The sequence below is a fragment of the Panulirus ornatus genome, chromosome 31, assembly GCF_036320965.1.
Source record: "Panulirus ornatus isolate Po-2019 chromosome 31, ASM3632096v1, whole genome shotgun sequence".
NCBI classification, from domain to species: domain Eukaryota; kingdom Metazoa; phylum Arthropoda; class Malacostraca; order Decapoda; family Palinuridae; genus Panulirus; species Panulirus ornatus.
This window is the reverse complement of record NC_092254.1, coordinates 17,562,564-17,578,302: the sequence shown is the minus strand read 5'-3', so window position 1 is coordinate 17,578,302 and position 15,739 is coordinate 17,562,564. Positions and strand designations below refer to the sequence as shown.

General features: G+C 40.6%; 1 protein-coding gene across 6 annotated transcripts in view; it reads left to right on the top strand.

Annotated features, from left to right (window-relative positions):
• LOC139758849 (glyoxylate/hydroxypyruvate reductase A-like) overlaps positions 1 to 15,739 on the top strand; it is a 296,538-nt gene that overhangs the window by 128,000 nt on the left and 152,799 nt on the right. For all 6 annotated transcript variants that reach the window (XM_071680709.1, XM_071680708.1, XM_071680707.1 and 3 more), the window contains one exon: positions 8,845 to 8,944. In XM_071680709.1, the coding sequence (XP_071536810.1) occupies positions 8,845 to 8,944 (100 nt within the window). The remainder of the gene's footprint in view (positions 1 to 8,844; positions 8,945 to 15,739) is intronic.

The following is a 15,739-nucleotide window of genomic DNA, read 5'->3' as shown; positions in this document are numbered from 1 at the left end:
CGGAAACGCGGGAGACAGCGACAAAGCAAAAAAAAAAAAAAAAAATATATATTTATATATATATATATATATATATATATATATATATATGTATATATGTATATATGTATATATATATATATATATATATATATATATATATATATGTATGTATATATATATATATATATGTATATTCTTTCTTTCTTTCATACTATTCGCCATTTCCCGCGATAGCGAGGTAGCGTTAAGAACAGAGGACTGGGCCTTTGAGGGAATATCCTCACCTGGCCCCCTTCTCTGTTCCTTCTTTTGGAAAATCAAAAAAAAAAAAAATATATATATATATATATATATATATATATATATATATATATATATATATATATATATATATAAAATGGGAATGTCTTGGGAGTAAAGTCAGGGGTTAGTGAGAGGACAAGAGTAAGGGAAGCAGTAGTACTACTCCTGAAACAGCAGTGGTGGGAGTATGTGTTAGAGTGTAAGAAAGTAAACTGTAGATTGATATGGTTAAAACTGAAAGTTGATGGAGAGAAATAGGTGATTATTGGTGCATATGCACATAAACATGAGAAGAAGATCATGAAAGGCAAGTGTTTTGGGAGCTGCTGAGTGAGTGTGTTAGTAGTTTTGATGCAAGAGACCGTGTTATAGTGATGGGTGATTTTAATGCAAAGGTGAGTAATGTGGCAGTTGAGTAGATAATTGGTGTACATGGGGTGTTTAGTGTTGTGAATGAAAATGATGAAGAGCTTGTAGATTTATGTGCTGAAAAAGGACTGGTGATTGGGAATACGTGGTTTAAAAAGAGAGATATACATAAGTATATGCATGTAAGTAAGAGAGTTGGCCAGAGAGCGTTATTGGATTACGTGTTAATTGATAGACACATGAAAGAGAGACTTTTGTATGTTCATGTGCTGAGAGTTGCAACTGGAGGGATGTCTGATCATTATCTTGTGGAGGGGAAAGTGAAGATTTGTTGAGGTTTTCATAAGAGAAGATAGAATGTTGGGGTGAAAAGCGTGGTGAGTGTAAGTGAGCTTTGGAAGGAGACTTGTGTGAGGAAGTACCAGGAGAGACTGAGTACAGAATGGAAAAAGGTGAGGACTAAGGACATAAGGGGAGTGGGGGAGGAATGGGATGTATTTAGGGAAGCAGTGATGGCTTGCACAAAAGATGCTTGTGGCCTGAGAAGCGTGGGAGGTGGGCAGATTAGAAAGGGTAGTGAGTGGTGGGATGAAGAAGTAATATTATTAGTGAAAGAGAAGAGAGAGGCATTTGGACGATTTTTGCAGGGAAATAATGCAAATGAGTGGGAGATGTATTAAAGGAAGAGGCAGGAGGTCAAGAAAAAGGTGCAAGAGGCGAAAAAGAGGGTAAATGAGATTTCCGGTGAGAGAGTATCATTAAATTTTAGGGAGCATAAAATGATGTTTTGGAAGGAGGTAAACAAAGTGCATAAGACAAGGGAGCAAATGGGAACTTCAGTGAAGGGGGCTAATGGGGAGGTGATAACAAGTAGTGGTGATGTGAGCAGGAGATGGAGTGAGTATTTTGAAGGTTTGTTAAATGTGTTTTATGATAGAGTGGCAGATATAGGGTATTTTGGTCGAGGTGGTGTGCAAAGTGAGAAGGTTAGTGAAAATGATTTGGTAAACAGAGAAGAGGTAGTAAAAGCTTTGCGGAAGATGAAATCCGGCAAGGCAGCGGGTTTGGATGATATTGCAGTAGAATTTATTAAGAAAGGGGGTGACTGTATTTTTGACTGGTTGGTAAGGTTATTTAATGTATGTATGTCTCATAATGAGGTGCCTGAGGATTGGGGGAATGCTTGCATAGTGCTATTGTACAAAGGCAAAGGGGATAAACGTGAGTGCTCAAATTACAGAGGTATAAGTTTGTTGAGTATTCCTGGGAAATTATATTGGAGGATATTGATGGAGATGGTGAAGAAGGCATGTACAGAGCATTAGATTGTGGAAGAGCAGTGTGGTTTCAGAAGTGGTAGAGGATGTGTGGATCAGGTGTTTGCTTTGAAGAATGTATATGAGAAATACTTAGAAAAGCAAATGGATTTGTATGTAGCATTTATGTATGTGGAGATGGCATATGATAGAGTTGATAGAGATGCTATGTGGAAGGTATTAAGAATATATGGTGTGGGAGGCAAGTTGTTAGAAGCATTGAAAAGTTTTTATCGAGGATGTAAGTCATGTGTACGTGTAGGAAGAGAGGAAAGTGATTGGTTCTCAGTGAATGTTGGTTTGCGGCAGGGGTGTGTGATGTCTCTATGGTTGTTTAATTTGTTTATGGATGGGGTTGTTAGGGAGGTGAATGCAAGAGTTTTGGAAAGAGGGGCAAGTATGCAGTCTGTTGTGGATGAGAGAGCTTGGGAAGTGAGTCAGTTGTTGTCCGCTGATGATACAGCGCTGGTGGCTGATTGATCATGTGAGAAAGTGCAGGAGCTGGTGACTGAGTTTGGTAAATTTTGTGAAAGAAGAAAGCTAAGAGTAAATGTGCATAAGAGCAAGGTTATTAGGTACAGTAGGGTTGAGGATCAAGTCAATTGGGAGGTAAGTTTGAATGGAGAATAACTGGAGGAAGTAAAGTGTTTTAGATATCTCGGGGTGGATTTGGCAGCGGATGGAACCATGAAAGTGGAAGTGAATCATAGGGTGGGGGAGGGGGCGAAAGTTCTGGGAGTGTTGAAGAATGTGTGGAAGTCGAGAACATTATCTCAGAAAGCAGAAATGTGTATGTTTGAACGAATAGTAGTTCCAACAATGTTATATGGTTGAGACGCGTGGGCTATGGATAGAGTTGTGTGGATGAAGGTGGATGTGCTGGAAATGAGATTTTTGAGGACAATATGTGGTGTGAGGTGTTTGATCGAGTAAGTGATAATAGGGTAAGAGAGATGTGTGGTAATAAAAAGAGTGTGGTTGAGAGAGCAGAAGAGGGTGTTTTGAAGTGGTTTGGTCACATGGAGAGAATGAGTGAGGACAGATTTATTGACCAAGAGGATATGTATGTCAGAGGTGGAGGGAACGAGGAGAAGTGGGAGACCAAATTGGAGGTGGAAAGATCGAGTGAAAAAGATTTTGAGTAATCAGGGGCCTGAACATGCAAGAGGGTGAAAGGCGTGCAAGGAATAGAGTGAATTGGAACAATGTGGTATACCGGGGTTGACGTGCTGTCAGTGGATTGAACCAGGGCATGTGAAGCGTCTGGGGAAGTTCTGTGGGGCCTGGATGTGGAAAGGGAGCATTGGTTTTGGTACATTATTACATTACTGCTAGAGACTGAGTGTGAACGAATGTGGCCTTTATTTTCTTTTCCTAGTGCTACCTCGCACACATGAGGGGGTAGGGGGTTGTGATTTCATGTGTGGTGAGGTGGCAATGGGAATGAATAAAGTCAGACAGTATGAATTATGTACATGTGTATATACGTATATGTATGTGTGTGTATATATATGTATACATTGAGACATATATGTATATTTGCTTGTGTGGACATTAATGTATATACATATGTATGTGGGTGGGTCGGGCCATTCTTTTGTCTGTTTCCTTGCGCTACCTCGTTAACGCGGGAGACAGCGACAAAGCAAAATGAATAAATAAATACTATTTATTTATTTATTAGACTTTGTCTCTGTCTCTAGCGTTAGTGAGGTAGCACAAGGAAAGAGACGAAAGAATGCCTCAACCCACCCATATGCACATGTATGTACATACACGTCCACACCTGCGCATATACATACGTATATATTTCAATGTATACTTATATATACACACAGACATATACAAATATACACACGTACATAATTCATTCTGTCTGCTCTTATTTATTCCCGTCGCCACCCCACCACACATGAAATGAAAACCCCCTCCCCCTGCATGTGCCTGAGGTAGCACTAGGAAAGGACAACAAGGGCCACATTCGTTCAAACTCAGTCTCTAGGTGTCATGTATAATGCACCGTAACCATAGCTCCCTTTCCACATCCAGACCCCACAGAACTTTCCATGGTTTACCCCAAACGCTCCACATGCCCTGGTTCAATCCATTGACAGCACGTCGACCCCTGTATACCACATCGTTCTGATTCAATCTATTCCTTGCATGCCTTTCACCGTCCTGCATGTTTAGGCCCCGATCACTTAAAATCTTTTTTACTCCATCTTTCCACCTCCAATTTGGTCTCCCACTCCTGCTCATTCCCTCCACCTTTGACACATATATTCTCTTGGTCAATGTTTCCTCCTCATTCCCTCAATGTGACCAAACTATTTGAAAACACCCTTTTCTGTTCTCTCAACCACACTCTTTGTATTACCACACATCTCTCTTACCCTATTATTACTTACTTGATCAAACCACCTCACACCACATATTGTCCTGAAACATCTCATTTCCTGCACATCCATTTATTGTGTGGGAGGCAAGTTGTTAGAAGCAGTGAAAAGTTTTTATCACGGATGAAAGGCATCTGTAAGAGTTGTAGGAAGAGAGGAAAGTGATTGGTTCTCAGTGAATGTTGGTTTGCGGCAGGGGTGCGTGATGTCTCCATTGTTGTTAATTTGTTTATGGATGGGGTTGTTAGGGAGGTGAATGCAAGAGTTTTGGAGAGAGGGGCAAGTATGCAGTCTGTTGTGGATGAGAGTGCTTGGGAAGTGAGTCAGTTGTTGTTCGCTGATGATACAGCACTGATGGCTGATTCGGGTGAGAAATTGCAGAAGCTGGTAACTGAGTTTGGTAAAGTGTGTGAAAGAAGAAAGCTGATTGTAAGTGTGAATAAAAGCAAGGTTTTTAGGTACAGTAGGGTTGAGGGACAAGTCAATTGGGAGGTAAGTTTGAATGGAGAAAAAGTTGAGGAAGTGAAGTATTTTAGATATCTGGGGGTGGTTTTGCCAGCGGATGAAACCTTGGAAGCAGAAGTGAATTATAGGGTGGAGGAGGGGGCAAAAGTTATGGGAGTGTTGAGGAATGTGTGGAAGTCGAGAACATTATCTCGGAAAGCAGAAATGGGTATGTTTAAAGGAATAGTGATTCCAACAATGTTATATGGTTGCAAGGTGTGGGCTATAGATAGAGTTGTGTGCTGGGGGGTGGATGTGCTGGAAATGAGATGATTGAGTACAGTATGTGGTGTAAGGTGGTTTGATCGAGTAAGTAATGAAAGGGTAAGAGAGGTGTGTGGTAATAAAAAGAGTGTTGTTGAGAGAGCAGAAGAGGGTGTTTTGAAATGGTTTGGTCACATGGAGAGAATAAGTGAGGAATGATTGACAAAGAGGATATATGTCAGAGGTGGAGGGAATGAGGAGAAGTGGGAGACCAAATTGGAGGTGGAAAGATGGAGTGAAAAAGATTTTGAGTGATCAGGGCCTGAACATGCATGGGGGTGAAAGGCATGGAAGGAATACAGTGAATTCGAATGATGTGGTATACCGGGGTCGACATGCTGTCAGTGGATTGAACCAGAGCATGTGAAGCATCTGGGGTAAACCATGGAAAGTTTTGTGGGGCCTGGATGTGGAAAGGGAGCTGTGATTTCAGTGCAGTGTACATTACAGCTAGGGACTGAGTGTGAACGAATTTGGCCTTTGTTGTCTTTTCATAGCGCTACCTCACGCACAGGTGGGGTAAGGGTGTTGTTATTTCATGTGTGGCGGGGTGACGATGGGAATGAATAAAGGCAGACAGTATGAATTATGTACATGTGTATATATATGTATATGTGTGTGTGTATATATATATATATATATATATATATATATATATATATATGTATGTATACGTTGAGATGTATAGGTATGTATATGTGCGTGTGTGGATGTGTATGTATATACATGTGTATGTGGTTGGGTTGAGTTCGGTGGGTCGGTCCTATTCTTTCGTTTGTTTCCTTGCGCTACCTCGCTAACGCGGGAGACAGCGACAAATTATGATAAAAAAAATGATAATAAAAATGGAGGCAGCCAACAACCAGGGAGAAATATTACCGGTACTACCAGCCTGAGTATTGGGAGGGTTAGTGACATCTGCTTAGGGAGCCAGCATTTTAGTGGTTGTGAAATTGCACTCCTCTGACCCAGGTAGCTGTCTTTGCTTTCTGCCTCACTAACATGTGGTGGACCAGTGGTATTCTGTCGACAAACATAACACTCTCTCCTTGTCATAAGTAACACTTGACAATACTTAACTGGTGAAGCTCATTCTTCATAACTAGATTTTCCTGAGGTGAGCACTATATGCTAGCCCTGCCTTTTGACAAAATTGTAGAAGCAATAGATAGAAGTAGTAGGTAGGAGCATTAGATAGAAGTAGTTGTTTGGAACATTGGGTAGAAGCCTCCATAAATACTGCACTGGACTTGCCCTCTGCCAGTGGCCTGTTAAGGGTGAGGCACTAAAGGCTAAGAAGTGCTGTGAAGTTCTTTAGTTATAGAGACTCTGTTGCCGTGGCCACCCCTTTGAGGGAGTTCTAGTTGGAACGGGCATCAGAGATATAGATAGATAGATAGATGGATGGATGGATGGATAGAAAAGTCCTGTGAATGAGCATATGCCATCCTCATATGTTTTATGATCGTTAAAGGGGATGCATCTTCATGAATGCACCTAAATTTGAGTACTGAAATGTTGTAAACCCTCATTGAACAAGTGCTTTCTCAAATCAGGGTTACACAGAATTTGATGCCTGAGATATTAGACTTCTCTTTAGGTAAATTTTGGTTGCTGATTCCGAATATGCCATCAGTTTTTCTCTGTCAGCTCTGGTTATCATGGTGTGATATACCCTTAATTGCTATACAAACAACAGATCGGGCACAAGGATTGATGACTACAAATAATTAATTGTTGCCTTTTTGATAAAAAAAGTGACTTCATACTATTAGAATTGGTTTATTTATGATTAAATTACATCCATAGAATCAGATGATGGTGAAACAAGCACAGAAAGGTATATATCACTGATACATTGTTCATTTACTCAGACATCTCATGTTTCAAATACTTCTTGCCATGAACTGCCCCAGGACAATTACATTGAATGTTCCAGCAGTAATCTGCCGTCATATGGGTATCCTAGTGTCCCTGGTATCTTTCTTCCATGGTTCTTAAACCTTGGTAGAATCGTTTACCCTGTTCCTCACTTAGGTCACCAAGGTTCTCTGGGAAACAATCCAAATGGCTGTGGAGGTAATGCACTTTGATGCTTGTTTTACAGCCAAGTTGACGGAAAGAAGAAAGCTTGTTCTCCACAAGTTCTGTGTAGTTATCTGTTTTATGGTTTCCAAGAAAATTCCTTGCAACCAGAGTGAATGAAGATCATTCATCTGCTACAGCATTGTTCATTGAATCTTGGAAATGTGGGTCTTTCATGAGTTCCCCGATTTGCAGCCCGTCGAAAATACTTGCCTTCAGCTTCTCCATGCTTAGCGCTGGAAATGTTCTGCATATGTAGTCAAAGCAGTCCCCCTCTTTGTTCAGGACCTTCACAAACTGTTTCATTAAACCTAATTTGATATGCAGTGGTGGTAAAATGATCTTATCTCTGTCAACCATTCTTTTCTCCAACCACCATGTTTTCTCTCAGAGGCCATTTTTTTTTTGCATATGTAGTCAAAGCAGTCCCCTTCTTTGTTCAAAGCCTTCATAAACTGTTTTATTAAACCTATTCTGATATGCAATGGTTGTAAAATGATATCTCTGTCAACCAAGGTGTCTCTGATTGCATTCTTTTCTCCAACCACCATGTTTTCTCTCAGAGGCCATTGTTTTCTGTATATTTAGTCAAAGCAGTCCCCTTTTTTGTTCAAAGACTTCACGAACTGTTTCATTAAACCTAGTTTGATGTGCAGTGGTGGTAAAATGATCTTATTTCCATCAACCAAGGGTTCTGCAATTATATTCTTTTCTCCAACCACCATGTTTTCTCTCAGAGGCCATTGTTTTCTCACCCAATGCTCATCCTTAGCTCTATGATCCCAGAGACAGATAAAGCAGGAATACTTGGTGTATCCACTCTGCTGACCCAGGAGAAAAGTCACCATCTTAAGATCCACACAGATTAGCCATTGATGATCGTTGTACGATATCTTTTGTAAGACCAGGGCAATTGTTTCCAGCTGTTCAGTCATCTTAGTTGGGTGACTAATTGATCCATATTTGTAGCCATTTTGTCGAAGCACTCATCTTATGCTCCACTTAGAGCAATCTATGCTCATAAGAGGTACATTTATTGATAAGTGCATTATCTCAAAAATTTAGCTGCTAGAAGGAAATGAAGGTCATATTCTTATGCGGTAGCATGAATATACCTAGAATCGTCTAAAATCTGAGGCACCAAAAATTTTTTTAGATTTGTTCCTGTGATATCATAAGGCTCATCTTATGGAAGAGCAATGATTTTTAACCTTCAAAACCCATATTTTTCAATTCCTCAGTATCATTGATTCTTACTTTTTCCTAATTTATTTCTCATGCATATTTTGTGCTTTAACCAAGGTGTGGATTTATGTCTGTGACTGGAACCTTGACATTAAAAAAGGAGCACTGAAGTCATGTAAGCATCAGGAAGTGCTGGATGTAGTGACAGTGAACTAAGGTATTATCTGATTTGAATGAATGGACCTAAAGTTACAGGAAGACTGATCATGATGGGGAAGAACAGTGAAAATTGTTTATGTTAGGGGTATAAGTATGGAAAGATATGCAGGAAATTTTATGTATAGAGGATGTTTGAATGAACACCCCATTTGTATGATTGGAAAAATATTGGAATATAGAAAGTGTTCTCTTTTTATATATATGTATTTGAATTTTGACAGGATAAATGTGAATGGGTGACAGAGGGCAATATTGAATCTTATCGCAGCCTGCGAGATTTGACGGTTGGTGTTTTAGGATTGGGGAACATTGGAAAAGAAGGCAAGTATTAACATGGTGTGGCTTCCTGTTTCGTTTGGTAGTTAACAATGACGAGAGCAATAAATACTGTAGCAAGTAGATTAGTTGCCACAAAATTGTTTTTTTCCGTACTTGATCGCTTTAGGAATGGGGAACATTGGAAAAGAAGGCAACTATTAACATAGTGTGGCTTCCTGTTTTGTTTGTTAGTTAACAATGATGAGAGCAATAGATACTGTAGCAAGTAGATTCGTTGCCACAGAATTGTTTTTTTCACACTTGATCACTGTTTCCCATGTTAGCGAGGTAGAACCAGGAAAGAGAAGAAAGACACATCTGCTCACATACACATATCTATACATATATGCACATAGGGGATAGTGGAGAAAGAATATTTCCCCGTATTCCCTGTGTGTCATAGAAGGCAACTAAAAGGGGAGGAATTTGGGGGCTGGAAATCCTTCCCTCCAGTTTTTACTTTTCCAAAAGAAGGAACAGAGAAAAGGGCCAAGTGAGAATTCTCCCTGTAAGGCTCAGTCTTCTGTTCTCAACGTTACCTTGCTGACATGGGAAATGGTGAATATGTATAGAAATTAAAAAAGTACATAAATACATGTACAAACATATACATATATATACACATGTACTTATTCATATTTGCTCACCGTCATCCATTTATAACATCACCGTGTCCCACAGGAATCAGCACAAATGTCTTGCAATGCACCGAAACCACATACAGGCCCCACAGACCTTTCCATGGTTTGCCCCAGATGTTTCGTATGCCCTGGTTCAATCCATTGACAGCATGTTAATCCCGGTTTACCTCATTGTTCCAGTTCACTCTATTCTGTACATCCTTTTCACCCTCCTGCATGTTCAGGCCCAGATTGCTCAGAATTTGTTCACTCCATCCATCCATATTCAGTTTGGTTTTCATGTTCTTGTTCCCTCCACGTCTGACACATATATCCTCCTTGTCAACCTTTCCTCGCTCATTCTCTCCATTTGTCCAAACCATTTCAACACACCCTCTTCTGCTCTTTCAACCACACTCTTTTTATTATCACACATCTCTCTTACCCTTTCATTGCTTACTCGATCAAATTTATTTCTTTGTTTATCATGTTTATGTCCAGTTTAATGTACAGGAAATGGATCAAATGGAAACATCTTATTTCACATACATGGCTTTAACCCATGGCCAGTACAATAAATTGAAAATAAAGCTTCCATGTTCACTTAAGCGCTTCTCTTTGCACAAGATGTTAATTTGCGAAGTGAGACTGAAGTTTTCATTCACATCTCCATTTTCGTATTCAAGGAGACTTCACAGTACAAGATCAGAAATCATTCTTCAGTCATCATTCAAAATTCTTCTCTTCATGGGGATTTCTCTCATTGTATCTGTCCATTTGCCCTTCTATCTGGCCCTTCACTGTGTAACTACATATTTATGTAATGTATCTTCATGAGCAGCCGGTCACCTGTCATACCTATATCTTCAAAACTTTTATCTTAGAACTTGCAAATGAATTATGAGCCCTCTCTATTCAAACTGCTTTTATACTTTGATAGTACATTTCTCTCAGAATTAAGATTTATTCATTTACCTCAATTTACCCTTTATCCTTTCTGTGCACACCATGAGAATAACCTACTATTTCACCCATCTCTTCGTACAATTCATATGCCAGTGTGGCACCATTTTCTTAGGGGTAACTAAGATGCCTTTCAGTTTGTCCCACCATATTTCAGCACTGTTTTGTAACTACCCCATCTCCCTCTCATCTCACATAATGCTCCATCAATAAAAACATTAAAACAGCCATGATGATGTACATCTTTCATGGTTTCTCATATTACTTTTTTGTTTATATATCAAATGGGAACATTGGTGGAGGGGGCAATGGGGGAAATGATAAGAGGTAGTGATAAAGTGAGGAGATGGAATGAGTATTTTGAAGGTTTGTTGAAAGTGTTTGATGATAGAGTGGCAGATGTAGGATGTTTTGGTTGGGGTGGTGTGCAAAGTGACAGGGTCAGAGAGAATGGTTTGTTTAAGAGAGAAGAGGTGGTGAAAGCTTTGCAGAAGATGAAAGCCAGCAAAGTGGCAGGTTTGGATGGTATTGTCATTGAATTTATTAAGAAAGTGGATGACTGTTTTGTTGATTGGTTGTAGGGATATTCATTGTATTTATGGATCATGGTGAAGTGCCTGAGAATTGATAGAATGCATGCATAGTGCCATTGTACAAAGGCAAAAGGGATAAAGGTGAGTGTTCAAATACAGAGGCATAAGTTTGTCGACAGTTAGTGGGAAATCATATGAGAGGGTGAAGGCATGTACAGAGCATCAGATAGGGGAAGAGCAATGTGGTTTCAGAAGTGATAGAGGATTTGTGGATCAGGTGTTTTCTTTGAAGAATGTATGTGAGAAATACTTGGACAAACAGATGGATTTGTATGTAGCATTTATGGATCTTGAGAAGGCATATGATAGGGTTGATGCTTTGCAGATCTTAAGAGTATATGGTGTGGGAGGTAAGTTGCTAGAAGTAGTGAAAAGTTTTTACCAATGATGAAAGGCATTTGTATGAGTAGGAAGAAAGGAGAGTGATTGGTTCCCAGTGAATGTCAGTCTGTGGCAGGGGTGTGTCATTTCCCCATGGTTGTTTGATTTGTTTATGGATGGGGTGGTTAGGGAGGTAAATGCAAGAGTTTTGGAGAGGGGGCAAGTATGCAGTCTGTTGGGGATGAGAGGGCCTGGGAGGTGAGTCACTTTTTTGTTTGTTGATGACAAAGCTTCACTGGTGGCTGATTCAAGTGGGAAACTGCAGAAGTTGGTGACTGAGTTTGGAAAAGTGTGTGAAAGGAGAAAGTTAAGAGTAAATGTGAACAAGGGCAACATTATTATGTTCAGCAGGGTTGAGGGACAAGTTAATTGGGATGTAAGTGTGAATGGAGAAGAATTGGGGGAAGTGAAGTGTTTTAGATATCTGGAAGTGGACTTAGCAGGGAATGGAACCATGGAAGTGGAGGTGAGTCACAGGGTAGGGGAAGAGGTGAAGGTTCTTGGAGTGATGAAGAATGTGTGGAAGGAGGGAACATTATCTCAGAGAGCAAAAATGGGTATGTTTGAAGGAATAGTAGTTCCAACAATATTATATGGTTGCAAGGCATGGGCTATAGATATGGTTGTACAGAGGAAGATGGATGTATTGGAAATGAAGTGTGAGATGGTTTGATCGAGAAAGTAAATAAAGGGTATGAGAGGTGTGTGGATATAAAAAGAGTGTGGTTGAGGGAGCAGAAGAGGGTGTGTTCAGATGATTTGGTCATATAGAGAGAATGAGTGAGGAAAGGTTGACAAAGAGGATATATGTGTCAGAGGTAGAGGAAACAAGGAGTAGCAGGGGACCAAATTGGATATGGAAGGATGAAATGAAAAAGATTTTGAGAAATTGTGGCCTGAAGATACAGGAGGGTAAGAGGTGTGCAAGGAATAGAGTGAATTGGAACGATGTGGTATACTGGGGTCAACATGCTGTCAATGGACTGAACCAGGGCATGTGAAATGTCTGGGGTAAACCATTGAAAGGTCCTTGGGGCTTGGATGTGAATAGGGAGCTGTGGTTTCAGTGGATTACACATGACAGGTAAAGACTGCGTATGAATGAATTTGGCTTTTTTCTCTATTTCCCTGGTGCCACCTCGCTGAAGTGGGGGATGGCGTTGCTGCCTCTTTTGGGGCTGGGTGGCACCAGGAATCGATGGAGACAAGCAGGTATGAATATTTACATGGGTATATATGTATATGTCTGTGTATGTATATGTATGTGTATATGTTGATATGTATATGTATGTGTATGTATATGTACATGTATGGGGATATGGTTTAAAAAGAGACATACATAAGCATACTTATGTAAGTAGGAAAGATGGCCAGAGAGCGTTATTGGACTACTTGTTAATTGATAGGCGCACGAAATAGAGACTTTTGGATGTTAATGTGCTGAGAGGTGCAACTGGAGGGATGTCTGATCATTATCTTGTGGAGGCGAAGGTGAAGATTTGTAGAGGTTTTCAGAGAAGAAGAGAGAATGTTTGGGTGAAGAGAGTGGTGAGAGTAAGTGAGCTTGGGAAGGAGACTTGTGTGAAGAAGTACCAGGAGAGACTGAGTGCAGAACGGAAAAAGGTGAGAACAAAGGAGGTAAGGGGAGTGGTGGAGGAATGGGATGTATTTAGGGATACAGCGATGGCTTGTGCAAAAGATGCTTATGGCATGAGAAGCGTGGGAGGTGGGCAGATTAGAAAGGGTAATGAGTGGTGGGATGAAGAAGGAAGATTATTAGTGAAAGAGAAGAGAGAGGCATTTGGATGATTCTTGCAGGGAAATAATGCAAATGAGAGGGAGAAATATAAAAGAAAGAGGCAGGAGGTCAAGAGAAAGGTGCAAGAGGTGAAAAAGAGGGCAAATGAGAGTTGGGGTGAGAGAGTATCATTAAATTTTAGGGAGAATAAAAAGATGTTTTGGAAGGAATCAAATAAAGTACATAAGACAAGGGAACAAATGGGAACGTCAGTGAAGGGGGCTAATGGGGAGGTGATAACAAGTAGTGGTGATGTGAGAAGGAGATGGAGTGAGTATTTTGAAGGTTTGTTGAATGTGTTTGATGATAGAGTGGCAGATATAAGGTGTTTTGGTTGAGGTTGTGTGCAAAGTGAGAGGGCTAGGGAGAATGATTTGGTAAAGAGAGATGAGGTAGTAAAAGCTTTGTGGAAGATGAAAGCCATCAAGGCGGAGGGTTTGGATGGTATTGCGGTGGAATTTATTAAAAAAGGGGGTGACTGTATTGTTGACTGGTTGGTAAGGTTATTTAATGTATGTATGACTCATGGTGAGGTGCCTGGGGATTGGCGGAATGCTTGCATAGTGCCATTGTACAAAGGCAAAGGGGATAAAAGTGAGTGCTCATATTACAGAGGTATAAGTCTGTTGAGTATTCCTGGTAAATTATATGGGAGGGTATTGATTGAGAGGGTGAAAGCATGTACAGAGCATCAGATTGGGGAAGAGCGGTGTGGTTTCAGAAGTGGTAGAGGATGTTTGGATCAGGTGTTTGCTTTGAAAAATGTATGTGAGAAATACTTAGAAAAGCACATGGATTTGTATGTAGCAATTATGGATCTGGAGAAGGCATATGATAGAGTTAATAGAGATGCTCTGTGGAAGGTATTAAGAATATATGGTGTGGGAGGCAAGTTGTTAGAAGCAGTGAAAAGTTTTTATCGGGGATGTAAGGCGTGTGTATGTATAGGAAGAGAGGAAAGTGATTGGTTCTCAGTGATGTAGGTTTGCGGCAGGGGTGTGTGATGTCTCCATGGTTGATTTGTTTACGGATGGGCTGTTAGGGAGGTAAATGCAAGGCTTTTGGAAAGAGGGGCAAGTATGCAGTCTGTTGTGGATGAGAGAGCTTGGGTAGTTAGTCAGTTGTTTGCTGATGATACAGCTGATTTGGGTGAGAAACTGCAGAAGCTGGTGACTGAGTTTGGTAAAGTGTGTGAAAGAGGAAAGCTGAGAGTAAATGTGAATAAGAGCAAGGTTATTAGGTGTAGTAGGGTTGAGGGAGAAGTCAATTGGGAGGTAAGTTTGAATGGAGAAAAACTGGAGGAAGTGAAGTGTTTTAGATATCTGGGAGTGGATTTGGCAGCGGATGGAACCATGGAAGCAGAAATGAATCATAGGGTGGGGAAGGGGGCGAAAGTTCTGGGAGCATTGAAGAATGTGTGGAAGTCAAGAACATTATCTCGGAAAGGAAAAATGGGTATGTTTGAAGTAATATTGGTTCCAGCAATGTTATATGGTTGCACGGCGTGGGCTTTGAATTGATAGAGTTGTGCGGAGGAGGGTGGATGTGCTGGAAATGAAATCTTTGAGGACAATATGTGGTGTGAGGTGGTTTGATCGAGTAAGTAATAAAAGGGTAAGAGAGATGTGTGGTAATAAAAGAGTGTGGTTGAGAGAGCAGAAGAGGGTGTTTTGAAATGGTTTGGTCACATGGAGAGAATGAGTGATGAAAGATTGACCAAGAGGATATATATGTCAGAGGTGGAGGGAACGAGGAGAAGTGGGAGACCAAATTGAAGGTGGAAAGATTGAGTGAAAAAGATTTTGAGTGATCGGGGCCTGAACATGCAGGAGGGTGAAAGGCGTGTAAGAAATAGAGTGAATTGGAACGATGTGGTATACCGGGGTCAACGTGCTGTCAATGGATTGAACCAGGGTATGTGAAGCGTCTCGGGTAGACCATGGAAAGTTCTGTGGAGCCTGGATGTGGAAAGGGAGCTATGGTTTCGGTGCATTATTACATGACAGCTAGAGACTGAGTGTGATCGAACGTGGCCTTTGTTGTCTCTTCCTAGCGCTACCTCGTGCACATGAGGGGGGAGAGGGTTGTTTTTTCATGTGTGGCATGGTGGCGATGGGAATGAATAAAGGCAGACAGTTTGAATTACGTACATGTGTATATATGTATATGTCTATGTGTGTATATATATATGTACGTTGAGATGTATAGGTATGTATATTTGCGTGTGTGGACGTGTATGTATATACACGTGTATGTGGGTGGATTGGGCCATTCTTTCATCTCTTTCCTTGCGCTACTTCGCTAATGTGGGAGACAGCGACAAAGCAAAATAATAATAATAATGATAATAATAATAATAATGATAATGGGATAGGGGAAAAAGAATACTTCCCACGCATTCCTCATGTGTCATAGAAGGCTACTAAAGAGGATGGGAGCGTGG